Source organism: Heterodontus francisci, chromosome 23 (assembly GCF_036365525.1).
Source record: "Heterodontus francisci isolate sHetFra1 chromosome 23, sHetFra1.hap1, whole genome shotgun sequence".
NCBI lineage: Eukaryota > Metazoa > Chordata > Chondrichthyes > Heterodontiformes > Heterodontidae > Heterodontus > Heterodontus francisci.
Genome location: NC_090393.1, coordinates 50,876,637 through 50,894,731, shown reverse-complemented (window position 1 = coordinate 50,894,731; position 18,095 = coordinate 50,876,637). Strand labels below are relative to the sequence as shown.

The following is an 18,095-nucleotide window of genomic DNA, read 5'->3' as shown; positions in this document are numbered from 1 at the left end:
AAAGTGTGGTGTCCAGAGCTGGATGCAATCCTCTGGTTGCAGCCTAACCAGAGCTTTATAAAGGTTCAGAATAACTTCCTGGTTTTTGTACTCAATACCTCTATATATGAAGCCCTAAATCCCAATACTCTGCTCACTACTCTCTCATGTCCTGCTACCTTTAAAGATCTATGCACATGTACCCCCAGGTCCCTCTATCCCGGCACACACTTTAGAACAGTGCCATTGAGGCTATATTGCTTCACCCTGTCCCTTCTGCCAAAATACATTCCTGGTATCAAACTTACTATGGGGCAATTTTGTTTATTATTACTTATTTACAGAATGTGGGCACTGTTAGCTCGGCCTGCATTGATTGCCCATCCCAAGTTACCCATGAGAACTTGGTGATAAGAGGAACTAGGTCAGATGATGGATTTCATCCATTCGTATAATATTTGCATACACTTCCTTTTTTGGGTGTTTTTAAAGGCGAGGCGAGGACTGTGCCAGCGGAGAGACGCACACCCAATCTTCCACTGTTAACCTCATGCCAGAATATTATACTTGTAAACGTGTAACTTTAGCGTTACCACACAGAAGAAGTAGCCAGTGAAAAATAATTCATGAATTAACCGTCTGTGAAATGCTGAATTGCAGCTCAATCCATCGTTGAGTTGGGCTTTTGGTCCTGTAACCCTAGACTGTGTAGACATATAATATTTAGAACAACACCTGAGGAGATTGGCCAATAACAACGATCACAGCAGTAACTGGCTGGCTGAAGACTCCAACAGCACAGATGTTGGGCAAGTTGGTAAGTGTTTCAATGTCTTTTTCTTCACCTGAAAGAAAAAAATCACAAAAGGTTTTTAATGGAATCGGCAAATTTTCTTCTGGAATATGGGCTCCAAATGTTCCGAGAGTAACTCAGTCCCTTTTTGGGAGTGGGTTAGCTCATTCGCTGTATATTAGTGAGTCAAAAACAGGGACTGAGTATTTGTGAATTGTTTCCTTTAGATTTATTTTCCCAATTCTGATCAAGGAAGGTTAAATAACCAGGTGGTTGATTCTGGTTAGTGCATCTTTGAAATACCACAGAACTTGTATAACCTGAATTTTGAGGGTGATGGTAACTGTGGATAATGTGTAGTGTCACAATAGGAAATGATACAGGTTTTCAGAGATAAGTTAAAATGGTGTCGAATCTAACGACTATCAATAACTCAAATAAACTGATTGTTAGAAGCAAAGCAGTATTTTATTCAAGCATGCTTGGGAGTAGGCTGCTCGGGATACCACACTTGGTTCCTGGTCAGACTGACTCCCCGAACAGAATTTCAGTACGTCTTTTTATACATATAAAAAGGGGTAGTTGCTTATTCCTAAAATATCAGGCGGTTTTGTAACCCTTCAAATCTGCACGTACACAACTCGAGGTTAATACATAGTTTCTTTCTTTATGTCGCATAAGCAAGTTTTAAAAGAAGTACCATTGCTCTTACATGATAACAGAATGCACCTTTAACCTCAGACTGTTCTAGTTCAGCATTATCTCATCAATCTAGACAGGCAAGCTTCTTTTTCTTGTTTTATATATATATTAGTCTATATTAGTTCCTTAAAAAGCATGACCAGCACTTTTTAAGAGTTAGTTAATTCATTGCGATATGTTAAAATACAGAAATCCACAATGGAGCAAAGCTACACTACAAGTGGATTGAAGAATTTGAAAACCAGGGATTCTGGAAATCTAAAGGAAGAACAGGTCATGCTTTTACAAGCTAAAGGCACTATTTAAATGCAACTAGTTGTTGTTGGAAAACAAGAAATGCTGGATTCACTCAGCAGGTCTGGCAGCATCTGTGGAAAGAGAAGCAGAGTTAACGTTTCGGGTCAGTGACCCTTCTTCGGAACTGACAAATATTAGAAAAGTCACAGATTATAAACAAGTGAGGTGGGGGTTGGGCAAGAGATAACAAAGGAGAAGGTGCAGATTGGACCAGGCCACATAGCTGACCAAAAGGTCACGGAGCAAAAGCAAACAATATGTTAATGGTGTGTTGAAAGACAAAGCATTAGTACAGATTAGGTGTGAATATACTGAATATTGAACATCAGCAAGTGCAAACCTGAAGAAAAACAACCTGAAAAAAACAGTGGGTAAGCAAACTGAACAAACTAAGATGAAATGAAATAAATGCAAAAAAAGATTGTAAAAAATGTAAAAAGGAATGCAAAAAAAAAAGGAAGAAAAAATAACTAAAAATGACTAAAAATGAAAGTAAAGTGGGGGGCTGTCATGCTCTGAAATTATTGAACTCAATGTTCAGTCCGGCAGGCTGTAGTGTGCCTAATCGGTAGATGAGATGCTGTTCCTCGAGCTTGCGTTGATGTTCACTGGAACACTGCAGCAATCCCAGGACAGAGATGTGAGCATGAGAGCAGGGGGGAGTGTTGAAATGGCAAGCAACCGGAAGCTCAGGGTCCTGCTTGCGGACTGAGCGGAGATGTTCCGCAAAGCGGTCACCCAGTCTGCGCTTGGTCTCCCCAATGTAGAGGAGACCACACTGTGAGCAGCGAATACAGTATACTACATTGAAAGAAGTACAAGTAAATCGCTGCTTCACCTGAAAGGAGTGTTTGGGGCCTGGGATAGTGAGAAGAGAGGAGGTAAATGGGCAGGTATTACACCTCCTGCGATTGCAAGGGAAGGTGCCCTGGGACGGTGACGAGGTGGTGGGGGTAATGGAGGAGTGGACCAGGGTGTCGCGGAGGGAACGATCCCTTCGGAATGCTGACAGGGGAAGGGAGGGGAAGATGCGACTGGTAGTGGCATCACGCTGGAGGTGGCGAAAATGGCGGAGGATAATCCTTTGGATATGGAGGCTGGTGGGATGAAAAGTGAGGATAAGGGGAACCCTGTCACGGTTCTGGGAGGGAGGGGAAGGGGTGAGGGTAGAGGTGCGGGGAATGGGTCGGACACGGTTGAGGGCCCTGTCAACCACAATGGGGGGAAATCCTCGGTTGAGGAAAAAGGAGGTCATATCAGAAGCACCGTCATGGAAGGTAGCATCATCAGAGCAGATGCGTCGGAGACGGAGAAACTGGGAGAATGGAATGGAGTCCTTACAGGAGGTAGGGTGTGAAGAAGTGTAGTCGAGGTAGCTGTGGGAGTCAGTGGGCTTATAATGGATATTGGTAGACAACCTATCCCCAGAGATGGAGACAGAGAAGTCGAGGAAGGGAAGGGAAGTGTCAGAGATGGACCATGTAAAGGTGAGAGAAGGGTGGAAATTGGAAGCAAAGTTGATAAAGTTTTCTAGTTCGGGGCGGGAGCAGGAAACGGCACCGATACAGTCATCAATGTACTGGAAAAAGAGTTGGGGGAGGGGGCCTGAGTAGGACTGGAACAAAGAATGCTCGACATATCCCACAAAAAGACAGGCATAACTAGGACCCATGCGGGTACCCATAGCGACACCTTTTACTTGAAGGAAGTGCGTGGAGTTGAAGGAGAAGTTGTTCAATGTGAGAACAAGTTCAGCCAGGCGGAGGAGGGTGGTGGTGGATGGGGACTGGTTGGGCCTCTGTTCCAGGAAGAAGCAGAGAGCCCTCAAACCATCCTGGTGGGGGATGGAGGTGTAGAGCGATTGGACGTCCAATCGCTCTACACCTCCATCCCCCACCAGGATGGTTTGAGGGCTCTCCGCTTCTTCCTGGAACAGAGGCCCAACCAGTCCCCATCCACCACCACCCTCCTCCGCCTGGCTGAACTTGTTCTCACATTGAACAACTTCTCCTTCAACTCCACGCACTTCCTTCATGTAAAAGGTGTCGCTATGGGTACCCGCATGGGTCCTAGTTATGCCTGTCTTTTTGTGGGATATGTCGAGCATTCTTTGTTCCAGTCCTACTCAGGCCCCCTCCCCCAACTCTTTTTCCGGTACATTGATGACTGTATCGGTGCCGTTTCCTGCTCCCGCCCCGAACTAGAAAACTTTATCAACTTTGCTTCCAATTTCCACCCTTCTCTCACCTTTACATGGTCCATCTCTGACACTTCCCTTCCCTTCCTCGACTTCTCTGTCTCCATCTCTGGGGATAGGTTGTCTACCAATATCCATTATAAGCCCACTGACTCCCACAGCTACCTCGACTACACTTCTTCACACCCTACCTCCTGTAAGGACTCCATTCCATTCTCCCAGTTTCTCCGTCTCCGACGCATCTGCTCTGATGATGCTACCTTCCATGACGGTGCTTCTGATATGACCTCCTTTTTCCTCAACCGAGGATTTCCCCCCACTGTGGTTGACAGGGCCCTCAACCGTGTCCGACCCATTCCCCGCACCTCTACCCTCACCCCTTCCCCTCCCTCCCAGAACCGTGACAGGGTTCCCCTTGTCCTCACTTTTCATCCCACCAGCCTCCATATCCAAAGGATCATCCTACGCCATTTTCGCCACCTCCAGCGTGATGCCACTACCAGTCGCATCTTCCCCTCCCTTCCCCTGTCAGCATTCCGAAGGGATCGTTCCCTCCGCGACACCCTGGTCCACTCCTCCATTACCCCCACCACCTCGTCACCGTCCCAGGGCACCTTCCCTTGCAATCGCAGGAGGTGTAATACCTGCCCATTTACCTCCTCTCTCCTCACTATCCCAGGCCCCAAACACTCCTTTCAGGTGAAGCAGCGATTTACTTGTACTTCTTTCAATGTAGTATACTGTATTCGCTGCTCACAATGTGGTCTCCTCTACATTGGGGAGACCAAGCGCAGACTGGATGACCGCTTTGCGGAACATCTCCGCTCAGTCCGCAAGCAGGACCCTGAGCTTCCGGTTGCTTGCCATTTCAACACTCCCCCCTGCTCTCATGCTCACATCTCTGTCCTGGGATTGCTGCAGTGTTCCAGTGAACATCAACGCAAGCTCGAGGAACAGCATCTCATCTACCGATTAGGCACACTACAGCCTGCCGGACTGAACATTGAGTTCAATAATTTCAGAGCATGACAGCCCCCCACTTTACTTTCATTTTTAGTCATTTTTAGTTATTTTTTCTTCCTTTTTTTTTGCATTCCTTTTTACATTTTTTACAATCTTTTTTTGCATTTATTTCATTTCATCTTAGTTTGTTCAGTTTGCTTACCCACTGTTTTTTTCAGGTTGTTTTTCTTCAGGTTTGCACTTGCTGATGTTCAATATTCAGTATATTCACACCTAATCTGTACTAATGCTTTGTCTTTCAACACACCATTAACATATTGTTTGCCTTTGCTCCGTGACCTTTTGGTCAGCTATGTGGCCTGGTCCAATCTGCACCTTCTCCTTTGTTATCTCTTGCCCAACCCCCACCTCACTTGTTTATAATCTGTGACTTTTCTAATATTTGTCAGTTCCGAAGAAGGGTCACTGACCCGAAACGTTAACTCTGCTTCTCTTTCCACAGATGCTGCCAGACCTGCTGAGTGAATCCAGCATTTCTTGTTTTTGTTTCAGATTTCCAGCATCCGCAGTATTTTGCTTTTATTTTAGTTGTTGTTGGATCTGTTTGTGTTGTATGTTTTGGCCATGAATAGGTTTGATGACAAAATTTCATAAAATCTTTATTACCTGAGGTGTGGGCTTTGATACTGTGGTTTGATGTCAGACAGGAAAGAGATGATAAAGTAGCCTGCTTGATTGGCACCCCATCTGTTGCATTGTTGGGTTTGTATGAGTAGCGATGTAGGGCTTGTATGAATAGTGATGTAGGGCATTCCAGACAAAGTTTTAGGCTCAGGTAAAGGTTAAATAACAACTCTTTATTATTTACAGTTTCTATGTACACTCTCCCAAACCATATCAGCTGGCATCTTTCGTGCTGCTATACCTGTTTCTTCTCAAGCCTACCTCATGCGACTGTTACATCCTTGCTTGTACAGTGGGAGGAGTATCTCTCACTCTCTTCGGTATTATCTCTTTACATCCTTATACTACATCTGCCCCCTAGTCTTTATCCAATATTTTTGCTAAACATATATTGCTCTAGCCATAGTCCCAAAAGGCCATCAGCATCTTTTGCTATTAGAGAGTTGGTGATGTATATCTTGAGGGTCACCACTCCTCAAGCATGGGGTAAGGCAAGGAAGCAGGCCTCCATGAGCTACCACAGCCGACATGGGGATTGAACCCGCGTTGTTGGTGCTTTTCCAGTATCATACTCTAGTCATCGAATCTAACCGACCGCCAAGTGATTTCCTGTTTGAGGTTCAATGATTTTGTAAAGTGACTTCCTGTTCAATGTTCAGCGATTTTGTAAAGTCATTTCCCGTTTGCGGTTCGGTGAGTTTGTAAAGTGATTTCCCATTCGCGGTTCGGTGAGTTTGTAAAATGATTTCCCGTTCGGGTTCGGTGATTTTGTAAAATGATTTCCTGTTCGGGGTTCAGTGATTTTGTAAAATGATTTCCTGTTCGGGGTTCAGTGATTTTGTAAAATGATTTCCCGTTCGGGGTTCGGTGATTTTGTAAAATGATTTCCTGTTCGGGGTTCAGTGATTTTGGAAAGTGATTTCCTGTTCGGGGTTCAGTGATTTTGGAAAATGATTTCCTGCTCGGGGTTCGGTGATTTTGGAAAATGATTTCCCGTTCGGGGTCTGGTGATTTCGTGAAGTGATTTCCTGTTTTTTGCATCTGTTCAATCAACATCTACACTTCACAATGCAGCACTCCTTCTGTATGATGCAGAGTGGAGCCATTCCCCCGTCACAAGGAATATTTGTAACAATTCATATAATATGCGTACAATCATGCTATTTCGGAGGTCTCTTCATTTACATAATTCTGCTGTGTTCCCAGCCTTGATTGGATTATGAACTGGACGCCTGGAGGCTTGAAACAGGAGAATGCCGATGGATCTTCTGGAGAAAACACTTTCGGTCACTGCTAAAAATGTTTGAATTCTTCTGCGTTTTCTATTACCCGTTGCTGAATTTTGCTTCATAATTTAGTTGGTTTTACCACATTTTCTGTGTTTTTCCCTGCTGATATTTACCCACCCCATTGCAGCAGGATAAAGACACACGGACCATTTATTGTTTTGTCTTTATGGAACAGGTAATTCACCTCTTGCTTGAGTAAGGAAGCTTGATTTACCTCATTCTCTCTCCTCTTTGCAACCTTGGTGCTATCCTCTTTCCTAAAGTATGGTGTCCAGAGCTGGATGCAATCCTCTGGTTGCAGCCTAACCAGAGCTTTATAAAGGTTCAGAATAACTTCCTGGTTTTTGTACTCAATACGTCTATTTATGAAGCCCTAAATCCCAATACTCTGCTCACTACTCTCTCATGTCCTGCTACCTTTAAAGATCTATGCACATGTACCCCCAGGTCCCTCTATCCCGGCACACACTTTAGAACAGTGCCATTGAGGCTATATTGCTTCACCCTGTCCCTTCTGCCAAAATACATTCCTGGTATCAAACTTACTATGGGGCAATTTTGTTTATTATTACTTATTTACAGAATGTGGGCACTGTTATCTCAGCCTGCATTGATTGCCCATCCCAAGTTACCCATGAGAACTTGGTGATAAGAGGAACTAGGTCAGATGATGGATTTCATCCATTCGTATAATATTTGCATACACTTCCTTTTTTGGGTGTTTTTAATGGCGAGGCGAGGACTGTGCCAGCGGAGAGACGCACACCCAATCTTCCACTGTTAACCTCATGCCAGAATATTATACTTGTAAACGTGTAACTTTAGCGTTACCACACAGAAGAAGTAGCCAGTGAAAAATAATTCATGAATTAACCGTCTGTGAAATGCTGAATTGCAGCTCAATCCATCATTGAGTTGGGCTTTTGGTCCTGTGACCCTAGACTGTGTAGACATATAATATTTAGAACAACACCTGAGGAGATTGGCCAATATCAACGATCACTGCAGTAACTGGCTGGCTGAAGACTCCAACAACACAGATGTTGGGCAAGTTGGTAAGTGTTTCAATGTCTTTTTCTTCAGCTGAAAGAGAAAATGACAAAAGGTTTTTAATGGAATCAACAAATTTTCTTCTGGAATATGGGCTCCAAATGTTCCGAGAGTAACTCAGTCCCTTTTTGGGGGTGGGTTAGCTCATTCACTGTATATTAGTGAGTCAAAAACAGGGACTGAGTATTTGTGAATTGTTTCCTTTTGATTTATTTTCCCAATTCTGATCAAGGAAGTTTAAATAGCATGGCAGCTAATTCTGGTTAGTGCATCTTTGAACTACCACAAAACTTGTATAAACTGAATTTTGAGGGTGATGGTAACTGTGGATAATGTGTAGTGTCACAATAGGAAATGATACAGGTTTTCAGAGATAAGTTAAAATGGAGAAAAGCTACACTACAAGTGGACTAAAGAATCCAGCCCGCAGGTGTAAACTGTACCCGGGGCCGTTCTGTACCCTCGCCAGGGGTCCGTGGAAATTTCCCTTTCTCTTCTTGCAGACCAACCTTTTTTAAAAATCACACTGTCAGTTTCACAGCTGCGTTTTCTGACTTTTTTAAAAAGCCCACCGGAAAACCCTGAATCTGTCTGAAGTTTGGGGAAGCATGTTCCTGCTTCAGCAGCTGTGAAACTGACAGTGGGATATTTTTAAATAAACTGACCAACCACAAAACTGCTTTGTTGAGCGCTCCCACTCCCTGCAACTGTCAGAGAGAGGTTGGGGGGAGGGGGGGGAAACAAAGAGAGGGGGGGACACAGAAAGATGGTGGGACAGAGATAGAAAGGGGTGCAGAGGTAGGGGACAGATGGAGGGGGGGCACTGAGAGAGAAAGTGGGGTCGGGGGACACAGAGTGAGGACGACACAGAAATGCTGAAAACAACACAGAGAGGGGGGAGCACGGGGAGAGAGAGAGGAGAGAGAGAGAGAGATCAAGATCACTCCTGACAGATGGATATCTCTCCGGAATACTCAGCATCGCTTCAAGTGTGCGGGCAGGCATTGATTACTTGTGCAAGCAATAAAATGTCAGGTATCGCACGTAATGAGAAAATAAGTCAATAAATTAATCTTCTTATTTAAAGCTTCTTCATAAAAATGCACCTTTGTTATTGTTTTGGTTAATAGTAAGATATCTTTTTAATGCCTTTATCTTTCCGACATTGTCTCACCGGCCCCCCCATATGACAAAAATTGTAATATGGCCCCTCACGGGAAAAGATTGGACAACCCTGGTGTAGGGGATGGTGGGAAGGGATGAACTTTTAACTTTCTGCATTCTCGGGGAGGGTCAGAATTCAAAGCTAAGTGTTTTGGGGTGAAAGGGCAAATACTGTAATTTTTATTGGGGCATTGAAAAGGGGCGTTAGAATTTTATTTTGTAAATTTTTGATAGTGGGGTCACTTTAAAAATTCAAATTTGCCGGCAGGGCTGGCTGCGCTTTAAAAATGGCACCACTGTCCGCACACAGGCAGCTGACCCCATTGCCGGTGGCAGACAGCCCGCCTCTTCCACATGATTGGTGGGTCAGGCTGGCTATTTAAATGAGCTACCACACGGGAGATTGTGGTGGCTCTTCAGCATGCGGCCCACACGTGTGGGCTGCCATTTTTTGAGCTCGCCACTGGGAGCGACCGTGCGCTCTTAAAATCCAGCCCTAGGCGTGAGATAGGAAGATCTTCATGACAGTTGCTGATCATGGTCTCAATATCCTTAGATATCCCAGGCCACCATACCATCGATTGTGCCCTCGCTCTGCACTTTGTTTTACCCAAATGGCCTTGGTGTAGTCAATCTAAGATATCAGATCTCATTGAAGTAGGAATAACAATTCTGTCATTGTAAACTAATAAGTGGTGAATTATGGTAAAGTATTTCCTCTACTCATGTCACGTCTTCATTGTTTATTTTAAGCAGTGCTGGTGTGACACAACCTGGCTGGGCAAAACTCCATGGGTTTCTGTTTAACACGTGATCAAACTGACTCTGTGGCTCTAATCTTCATCCTTTTAAACAACCTTTCAAATCCAATTACAGTTTTTGTTGCTTATTTGCACAAAGTGAAAAAGTGAAAATCGGAAGTTAGGTAAAGTGAACATTCCAGTGGTCGGGTCGGGCTCGGGTCTGATGTGGTTCTGTCAGGTTCGGGCTCGGGTTTTTTTTCCTGACCTGAGCAGGCCTTTACTGTGCAACAAACAACAGTGGCTGACTGTGGGAGACAATGAGCATCCAGGTTTTCCAATGCTGCAATGGAGGTCTTGGCAGAGGAGGTGGAAAGGAGGAGAGATGTCCTGAATCTGCAGGGTGCCAGGAGTCCCTCCAGAAACACAGTGAGATGGCAGTGGGAGCAGATTGCGACAGAGCTCACCCTCAGGAATGCAGTCCCAAGGACCTGGATGCAGTATCGTAAGAAGTTTAGTGACCTCACATGAGTGGTCAAGGTCAGTCAATGCACCTTCTAACCAACTGCACCACTAGGTTCAACCACTGCTGAGCTCAGCACTCCTCCCAACACTCCCCTATCAACAAGCTCCATCAATCAGGACTCATATCTAACATTCTTATGCTACACGACACCCTCATATACTTAACACTGTAGCTAGCCTCACACCCATATCTCCCAGCTTGAACACATTTTTGAAATTAATTCATGGGATGTGGGTGTTGCTGGCTCGGTCAGCATTTATTTCCCATCCCTAATTGCCCTTGAGAAGGTGGTGGTGAGCTGCCTTCTTGAACCCTGCCTGTGGGGCAGTTACACCAACGGTGCTGTTAGGAAGGGAGTTCCAGGATTTTGACCCAGTGAAGGACTGGCGATATAGTTCCAAGTCAGGATAGTTGTGTAACTTGGAAGGGAACTTGCAGGCGGTGGTGTTCCCAGGCATCTGCTTCTCTTGTCCTTCTAGTTGGTAGGGGCCTTGGGTTTGGAAGGTGCTTTGGTGCATTGCTGCAGTGCATCTTGTAGATGGTACACACTTCTGCCACTGTGCGTCAGTGGTGGAGGGAGTGAATGTTTGTGGATGGTGTGCCAATCAAGTGGGCTGCTTTATCCTGGATTGTGTTGAACTTCTTGAGTGTTGTTGGAGCTGCACCCATCCAGGCAAGTGGAGAGTATTCCATCACACTCCTGACTTGTGCCTTCTAGATGATGGACAGGCTTTGGGGAGTCAGGAGGTCAGTTACTCGCTTGCGGGATTCCTAGCCTCTGACCTGCTCTTGTAGCCATGGTATTTATATTGCTACTCTAGTTCAGTTTCTGGTCAATGGTAACCCCGCAGGATGTTGATGGTGGGGGATTCAGCAATCGTAATGCCATTGACTGTCAAGGGGAGATGGTTAGCTTCTCTCTTGTTGGAGATGGCCATTGCCTGTCACTTGTGTGGCATAAATGTTACTTGCCACTTATCAGTCCAAGTCTGGATATTGTCCAGGTCTTGCTGCATTTCTACACGGACTGCTTCAGTATCTGAGGAGTCGTGAATGGTGCTGAACATTGTGCAATCATCAGCGAACATCCACACTTCTGACCTTATGATTGAAGGAAGGTCAATGATGAAGCAGCTGAAGATGGTTGGGCCTAGAACACTACCTTGAGGAACTCCTGTAGTGATGTCCTGGATCTGAGATGATTGACCTCCAACAACCACAACCATCTTCCTTTGCACAAGTATGTCTCCAACCAGCAGAGAGTTTTCCCCCTGATTCCCATTGACTTCAGTTTTGCTAGGGCTCCTTGATGCCATACTCGGTCAAATGCTGCCTCGATGTCAAGGGCAGTCACTTCTCGAGTTCCGCTCTTTTTGCCATGTTTGAACCAAGGCTGTAATGAGGTCAGGAGCTGAGTGGCCTTGGCAGAACCCAAACTGAGCGTCACTGAGCTGGTTATTGCTAAGCAAGTGCCACTTGATAGCACTGTCGACGACACCTTCCATCGCTTTACTGATGATTGAGAGTAGACTGATGGGGCGGTAATTGGCCGGGTTGGATTTGTCCAGCTTTTTGGGTACAGGACATACCTGGGCAATTTTCCACATTGCCGGGTAGATGCCAATGTTGTCGCTATACTGGAACAGGTTGACTAGGGGTGCAGCAAGTTCTGGAGCACAGGTCTTCAATACTATTGCTAGAATGTTGTCAGGGCCCATAGCCTTTGCAGTATAAAGTGCCTTCAGTCATTTCTTGCTATCATGTGGAGTGAATCGAATTGGCTAAAGATTGGCATCTGTGATACTGGGGACTTCTGGAGGAGGCTGAGATAGATCATCAAATCGGCACTTCTGGCTGAAGATTGTTGCAAATGCTTCAGCCTTATCTTTCGCAGTGATTTGCGGGGTTCCCCCATCATTGAGGATGGGGATGTTTGTGGAGCCACCTCCTCCAGTTAGTTGTTTAATTGTCCACCACCATTCATGGCTGGATGTGGCAGGACTGCAGAGCTTCGATCTGATCCGTTGGTTATGGATCCATCTGTTGCATGCTGCCTACGCAGTTTGGCACTCAGTAGTCCTGGGTTGTAGCTTCACCGGGTTGACATCTCATTTTGAGGTATGCCTGGTGCTAGTTCTGGCATGCCCTCCTGCACTCGTCATTGAACCAGGGTTGGTCCCCCAGCTTGATGGTAATGGTAGAGTGGAGGATATACCGTGTCATGAGGTTACAGATTGTGGTTGAGTACAATTCTGCTACTGCTGATGGCCCACAGCGCCTCACGGATGCCCAGTTTTGCATTGCTAGATCTGTTTGAAATCTATCCCATTTAGCACAGTGATAGTGCCACACAACATGGTGGACCGTATCCTCAATGTGAAGACGGGACGTTGTCTCCACATGGACTGTGAGGTGGTCACTCCTACCAATACTGTCATGGACAGATAAATTTGCGGCAGGCTAATTGGTGAGGATGAGGTCAAGTATATTTTTCCCTCTTGTGGTTCCCTCACCACCTGCTGCAGATCCAGTCTAGTAGCTACGTCCTTTACTACTCGGCCAGCTCAGTCAGTAGTGGTGCTACCGAGCCACTCTTGGTGATGGACATTGAAGTCCCCTTCGCAGAGTACATTCTGTGCCCTTGCCACCCTCAGTGCTTCCTCCAAGTGCTGTTCAACATGGAAGAGCACTGATTCATCAGCTGAGGGTGGGCAGGAGGTTTCCTTGCCCATATTTGACCTGATGCCATGAGACTCCATGTGATCTGGAGTTGATGTTGAGGACACCCAGGGCAATTCATTCCTACTGTACACCACTGTGCCACCACCTCTGCTGGGTCTGCCCTGCCGCTGGGACAGGACATACCCAGGGATGGTAATGGCACTATCTGGGGACATTGTCTGTAAGGTATGATTCCATGGGTATGACTATGTCAGGCTGTTGCTTGAATAGTCTGTGGGACACCTCTCCCAACTTTGGCATAAGCCCCCAGATGTTAGTAAGGAGGACTTTGCAGGGTCAACAGGGCTGGGTTTGCCATTGTCGTTTCCGATGCCTAGGTCGATGCCAGGTGGTCAGGCCGGTTTCATTCTTTTTCTTCGACTTTGTAGCGGTTTGATACAACTGAGTGGCTTGCTAGGCCATTTCAGAGGGTATGTAAGAGTCAACCACATTGCTGTGGGTCTGGAGTCACATGTAGGTCAGACCAGGTAAGGGCAGCAGATTTCCTTTCTTAAAGAACATTATTGAACCAGATGGGTTTTTACAACAAGACAATGGTTTCATGGCCATCATTAGACTAGCTTTAATTCCAGATTTTTATTAATTGAATTCAAATTCCACCTTCTGCTGTGGTGGAATTTTGAACCCATGTTCCTAGAGCAATTCCCTGGGTCTCTGGGTTACTAGTCCAGTGACAATATCCCTATGCCACCGCCTCCCCCTCCTGTGAGCTGTGATCTATTCAACCATGACATAATACTCGTTGGTGCTCTCTTTGCTCGGCATCTCTCTTGGTTTGGATGAGGAATGGGAGAAGAACAGGCTGCTGCAGGAGAAAGGGACAGGAAGGCGAGAAGTGTAAGGTCACATCCTTCTGCCCTACAGGTACGGGAGTTTTCTCCTCCCCTGGACCTCCAGTGCCACATCTGAGAATGTGTGCAGCCTCTACCTTGGTCCCTCACCATCCTGCAATGTGCTGCTGTGCACCAACCAGAACAGTCCCCACCTTCAGCGGAGGTGGCCTGAGGACCACACATATGCTGCTCCATGAAAACTGAGACTAATCAGCACTTGAGTTCTAAATCTGCAAGTTGCTTATTTAGCCCTTCCAGGCAAGTTCACATTATGGTAATCAGCAATTAGAATCAAGATGGTGAGTTATATCCAGACTTACAAACAGGGAGCTAGAAATTCGATCATGTAGCGCCCCTTTAAGCAGCATTATGGCGGGAGAAGAATGCACCCAGGTGCTTTCACTGTGTACGCCGGAAGGCTTTGGATCATTGTTATTCTGATATCACACAGCCCGACTGGCTGATGTGACACCAGAATTCCATATTTGGAAAGCATAGGTCCTATGTACGTATTCTTCATCACTCATCAAAGATCTGGCATGAGGTTGCAAGATGGGCCCCACACTAGCCTTCCTTAAAACACCAGGTATCTATATTGGAAATTTTTGACAACTTTTTCTATTTCAAACTGTCTGGAAGTACTCTGGAGGTCTTTTGTGTTGAGCTTGTGAATCTGCAGCAGAATGTTCCTGCATCCTCATAGGGAGAGCAGAGGAGGAAGTGACCGGTCCACACAAAGGCTGCAACAGGGGATGGTACCTCTGGGTCTGCAGGATGACAGGGAGATGGAGCAGAAGCTGCAGAGAGGGAAAGCTCTGTACGATGCTTTCTGCCAAGTTAGACTCCTTCATAACAGCAACAGGAGGCTGTTTGGCAAGCCAGTCAATGCATCCAACATCTCAGTGTGCATTTCCATCAGCGTTCTCCTGTGGTCAGAACTACACCTAGTTTGACAAGAGGTGCAGCCAGGTTCAACATCAGTTCAGCAGATGGATATTTATGAACTCTTAGGAATCCTAGTATCTGGGAAACCTGCTATGCTCTGTTGAGCTGATGACGCCTTTCCACAGGGAGAAAGCAACGATCATATTGAGCCCGGAATTTTGTAGGGGCTCGCCTCATTTCCCATCGTAACTTCAGCTGAAAATGACCATTTACACCATTTCCTTGGCAATGCTGCTAGTCTACTGCCAATTTTCTGGCCTAAGAGTCATTTGCACTTTACAGGTGGATCCTCCCTCCCAGTATTTGCCACAAAGTCTGTCTGGGGGAGGGGGTGTTTCATCGATTGGCTGTGTCAGGTGTTGGAGTCCGATATCGGATGGCAGATGGCCTCTGCTGTTGCTTTAAATTCATTATATTTTTCAAATGTTTGGAACTGTTTCCTAACTACAATTGATCACATAATTTTTTTTAACTATATCATTTAAGAACATAAGAAATAGGAGAAGGAATGGGCCATTCAGCCCTTCGAGCCTACTCCATCATTGATGTTTTTAATATGTAGAAATCTATCTATCTCAATGACTGAGCCTCCACAGCCCTTTGGGGCAGAGAATTCCAAAGAATCACCACCCTCTGAGTGAAGAAATTCCTCCTCATCTCAGTCCTAAATGGCCTGCCCCTTATTCTGAGACTGGTTCTAGGCTCTCTAGCCAGGGGAAGCATCTCTCCTGCAGCAACCCTGTCGAGCCCTGTAAGAATTTTGCATGTTTGAATAAAGCTCCGGGCTATTTAATCTTTCTTCATTGGACAATCCCTCCATCCCAGGAATTAGTTTGGTGAATCTTTGTTGCACTCCCTCTATGGCAAGTATATCTTTCCTTAGGTAAGGAGACCAAAACTGCACACAGTACTCCAGGTGTGGTCTCACCAAGGCTCTATATAATTGCAGTAAAACATCTTTACTTCTATACTCAAATCCCCTTGTAAAAAAGGCCAACATACCACCTTAATTTGCCACCTTAATTGCTTGCTGTGCCTGCATGTTAGCTTTTAGTGACTTACGAACAAGGACATCCAAGTTCCTTTGAAGTTCAACACTTCCCAGCCTCTCATCATTTAAGAAATACTCTGTATTTCTGTTTTCCCTACAGAAGTGGATAACCTCATGTTTTCCACATTGTATTCCATCTGCCAAATTTTTGCCCACTCGCTTAGCCTCTCCATATCCCCATGAAGCATCTTTGCATCCTCCTCACAACTCACACTTCCACATAGTTTTGTGTCATCTGCAAATTTGGAAATATTACATTTAATCCCCACATCCAAATCATTGATATAGATTGTGAATAGCTGGGACCCAAGCACTGATGCATGTGGTACCTCATTAATTACAGTCTGCCAACCTGAAAGTTACCTACTTACTTCTACTCTCTGTTTTCTGTCCATTAACTAGTTCTCAATCCATGCCAGTATATTTCCAATCCCATGTGCTTTAGTTTGGTTTACTAACCTCTTGTGTGGGACCTTATCAAAAGCTTTCTGAAAATCTAAATATACCACATCCACCAGTTCCCCCTTATGTATTCTGCTAGTTACATCCACAAAAAACTCCAACAGGTTTGTTAAACATGATTTCCCTTTCATAAATCCATGATGACTCTGCCCAATCCTACCATTATTTTCAAAGTGTCCGGTTATCACATCCTTTATTATAGATTCTAGCATTTTCCCCATGACTGATGTTAGGACTGTAGTTCCCCATTTTCGCTCTCCCTCCTTTATTAAATAGTGGTGTTACATTTGCCACCTTCCAATCTGCAGGAACCATTCCAGAGTCTTTAGAATTTTGAAAGATGACCACCAATGCATCTGCTATCTCTACCGCCAACTGGGATGTAAATTATTCAACATTCTGGGATGTGGATCATTTAAAAGATTCTTTCAGCTCTTCCATCTCCTCAGATTGGGGGGATGTTCTAGCGGGAGCAGCCCGTACTGCTTGGGGGCCCTCTGTAGGGCACAGAGTGTTTGATCAGGTGGGCACCCCTCCCCCCCCCCCAGCCTGCAGGGAGGCCACCCCAGCTGGCGAAGTGCCCATCCGCCAGTGGTAAAATACCAGCACTGGCAGGAAGATGCCCTTAAATGGCCATTAATTGGCCACTTAAGGGCCTCAATTGGCCTAACGGCAGACAGGCCACCTGCCACTTCCCCCCCCCCCCTCCCCCTCTGGTAAAGTACCAGCGGGGCTGGGTAGGCAATGGGTCACATTTGCCTTTCCTGTTCCTGGAAAAAAAAGAGTTGAAAATAAGTGTCTTGCAAAGCCAAAAAAAAATCAGTCACGAAGGAATGGTTACAGTGCAGAAGGAGGCCATTTGGCGCTTCACGTCCGTGCCGGCTCTCTGCAAGAGCAACTCACCTAGTCTCACTCCCCTGCCTTTTCCCCATAGCCCTGCAAATTTTTTCTCTTCAGATAATTATCCCATTCCCTCTTGAAAGCCACGATTGTGTCTACCTGCACCACAGTCTCAGGCAGTGCACTGCAGATTCTAACCACTTGCTGCGTAAATAAAATGTTTCCTCATATCACCACTGGTTCTTTTGCCAATCACCTTAAATCAGTGACCTCTGGTTCTCGAGCCTTCAATCAATGGAAACAGTTTCTGTTCCTCATGATATTGAACACCTCTATCAAATCTCCTCTCAACCTTCTCTAAGGAGAATAATCCCAACCTTTCCAGTCTGTCCTCATAACTGAAGTCCCTCATCCCTGCAACCATTCTTGTGAATCTTTTCTACACCCTCCCGAATGCCTTCACATCCTTCCTAAAGTGTTGTGGCTAGAATTGGACAAAATACTCCAGTTGAGGCCAAACCAGTGTTTGATAAAGGTTCACCATAACTTCCTTGCTTTTGTACTCTATGCCTCTATTTATAAAGCCCAGGATCCCTTATGCCTTCCTTATTAACCGCTTTCTCAACCTGCCCTGCCATCTTCAACAATTTGTGCACCTATATCCCCAGGTCCCTCTGTTCCTGCACCCCTTTTAGAATTGTAGCCTTTATTTTATGTTGCCTTGTCTCATTCTTCCTACCAAAATGTATCACTTCACATTTTTCTGTATGAAATTTCATCTGCCACATGTCTGCCCATTCCACCAACCTCTCTTGAAGTCTATCAATATACCCCTCTC

The 18,095-nt window shown here is 45.5% G+C and overlaps 1 protein-coding gene across 1 annotated transcript in view; it reads left to right on the top strand.

Annotated features, from left to right (window-relative positions):
- Window positions 1-486: 486 nt before the first annotated feature.
- Window positions 487-18,095, top strand: part of LOC137383007 (solute carrier family 2, facilitated glucose transporter member 11-like) — an 83,253-nt gene continuing 65,644 nt past the window's right edge. Inside the window, exon 1 of the mRNA XM_068055595.1 lies at window positions 487-796. Coding sequence (XP_067911696.1) covers window positions 782-796 — 15 coding nt within the window. The 5' untranslated portion in view covers window positions 487-781. The remainder of the gene's footprint in view (window positions 797-18,095) is intronic.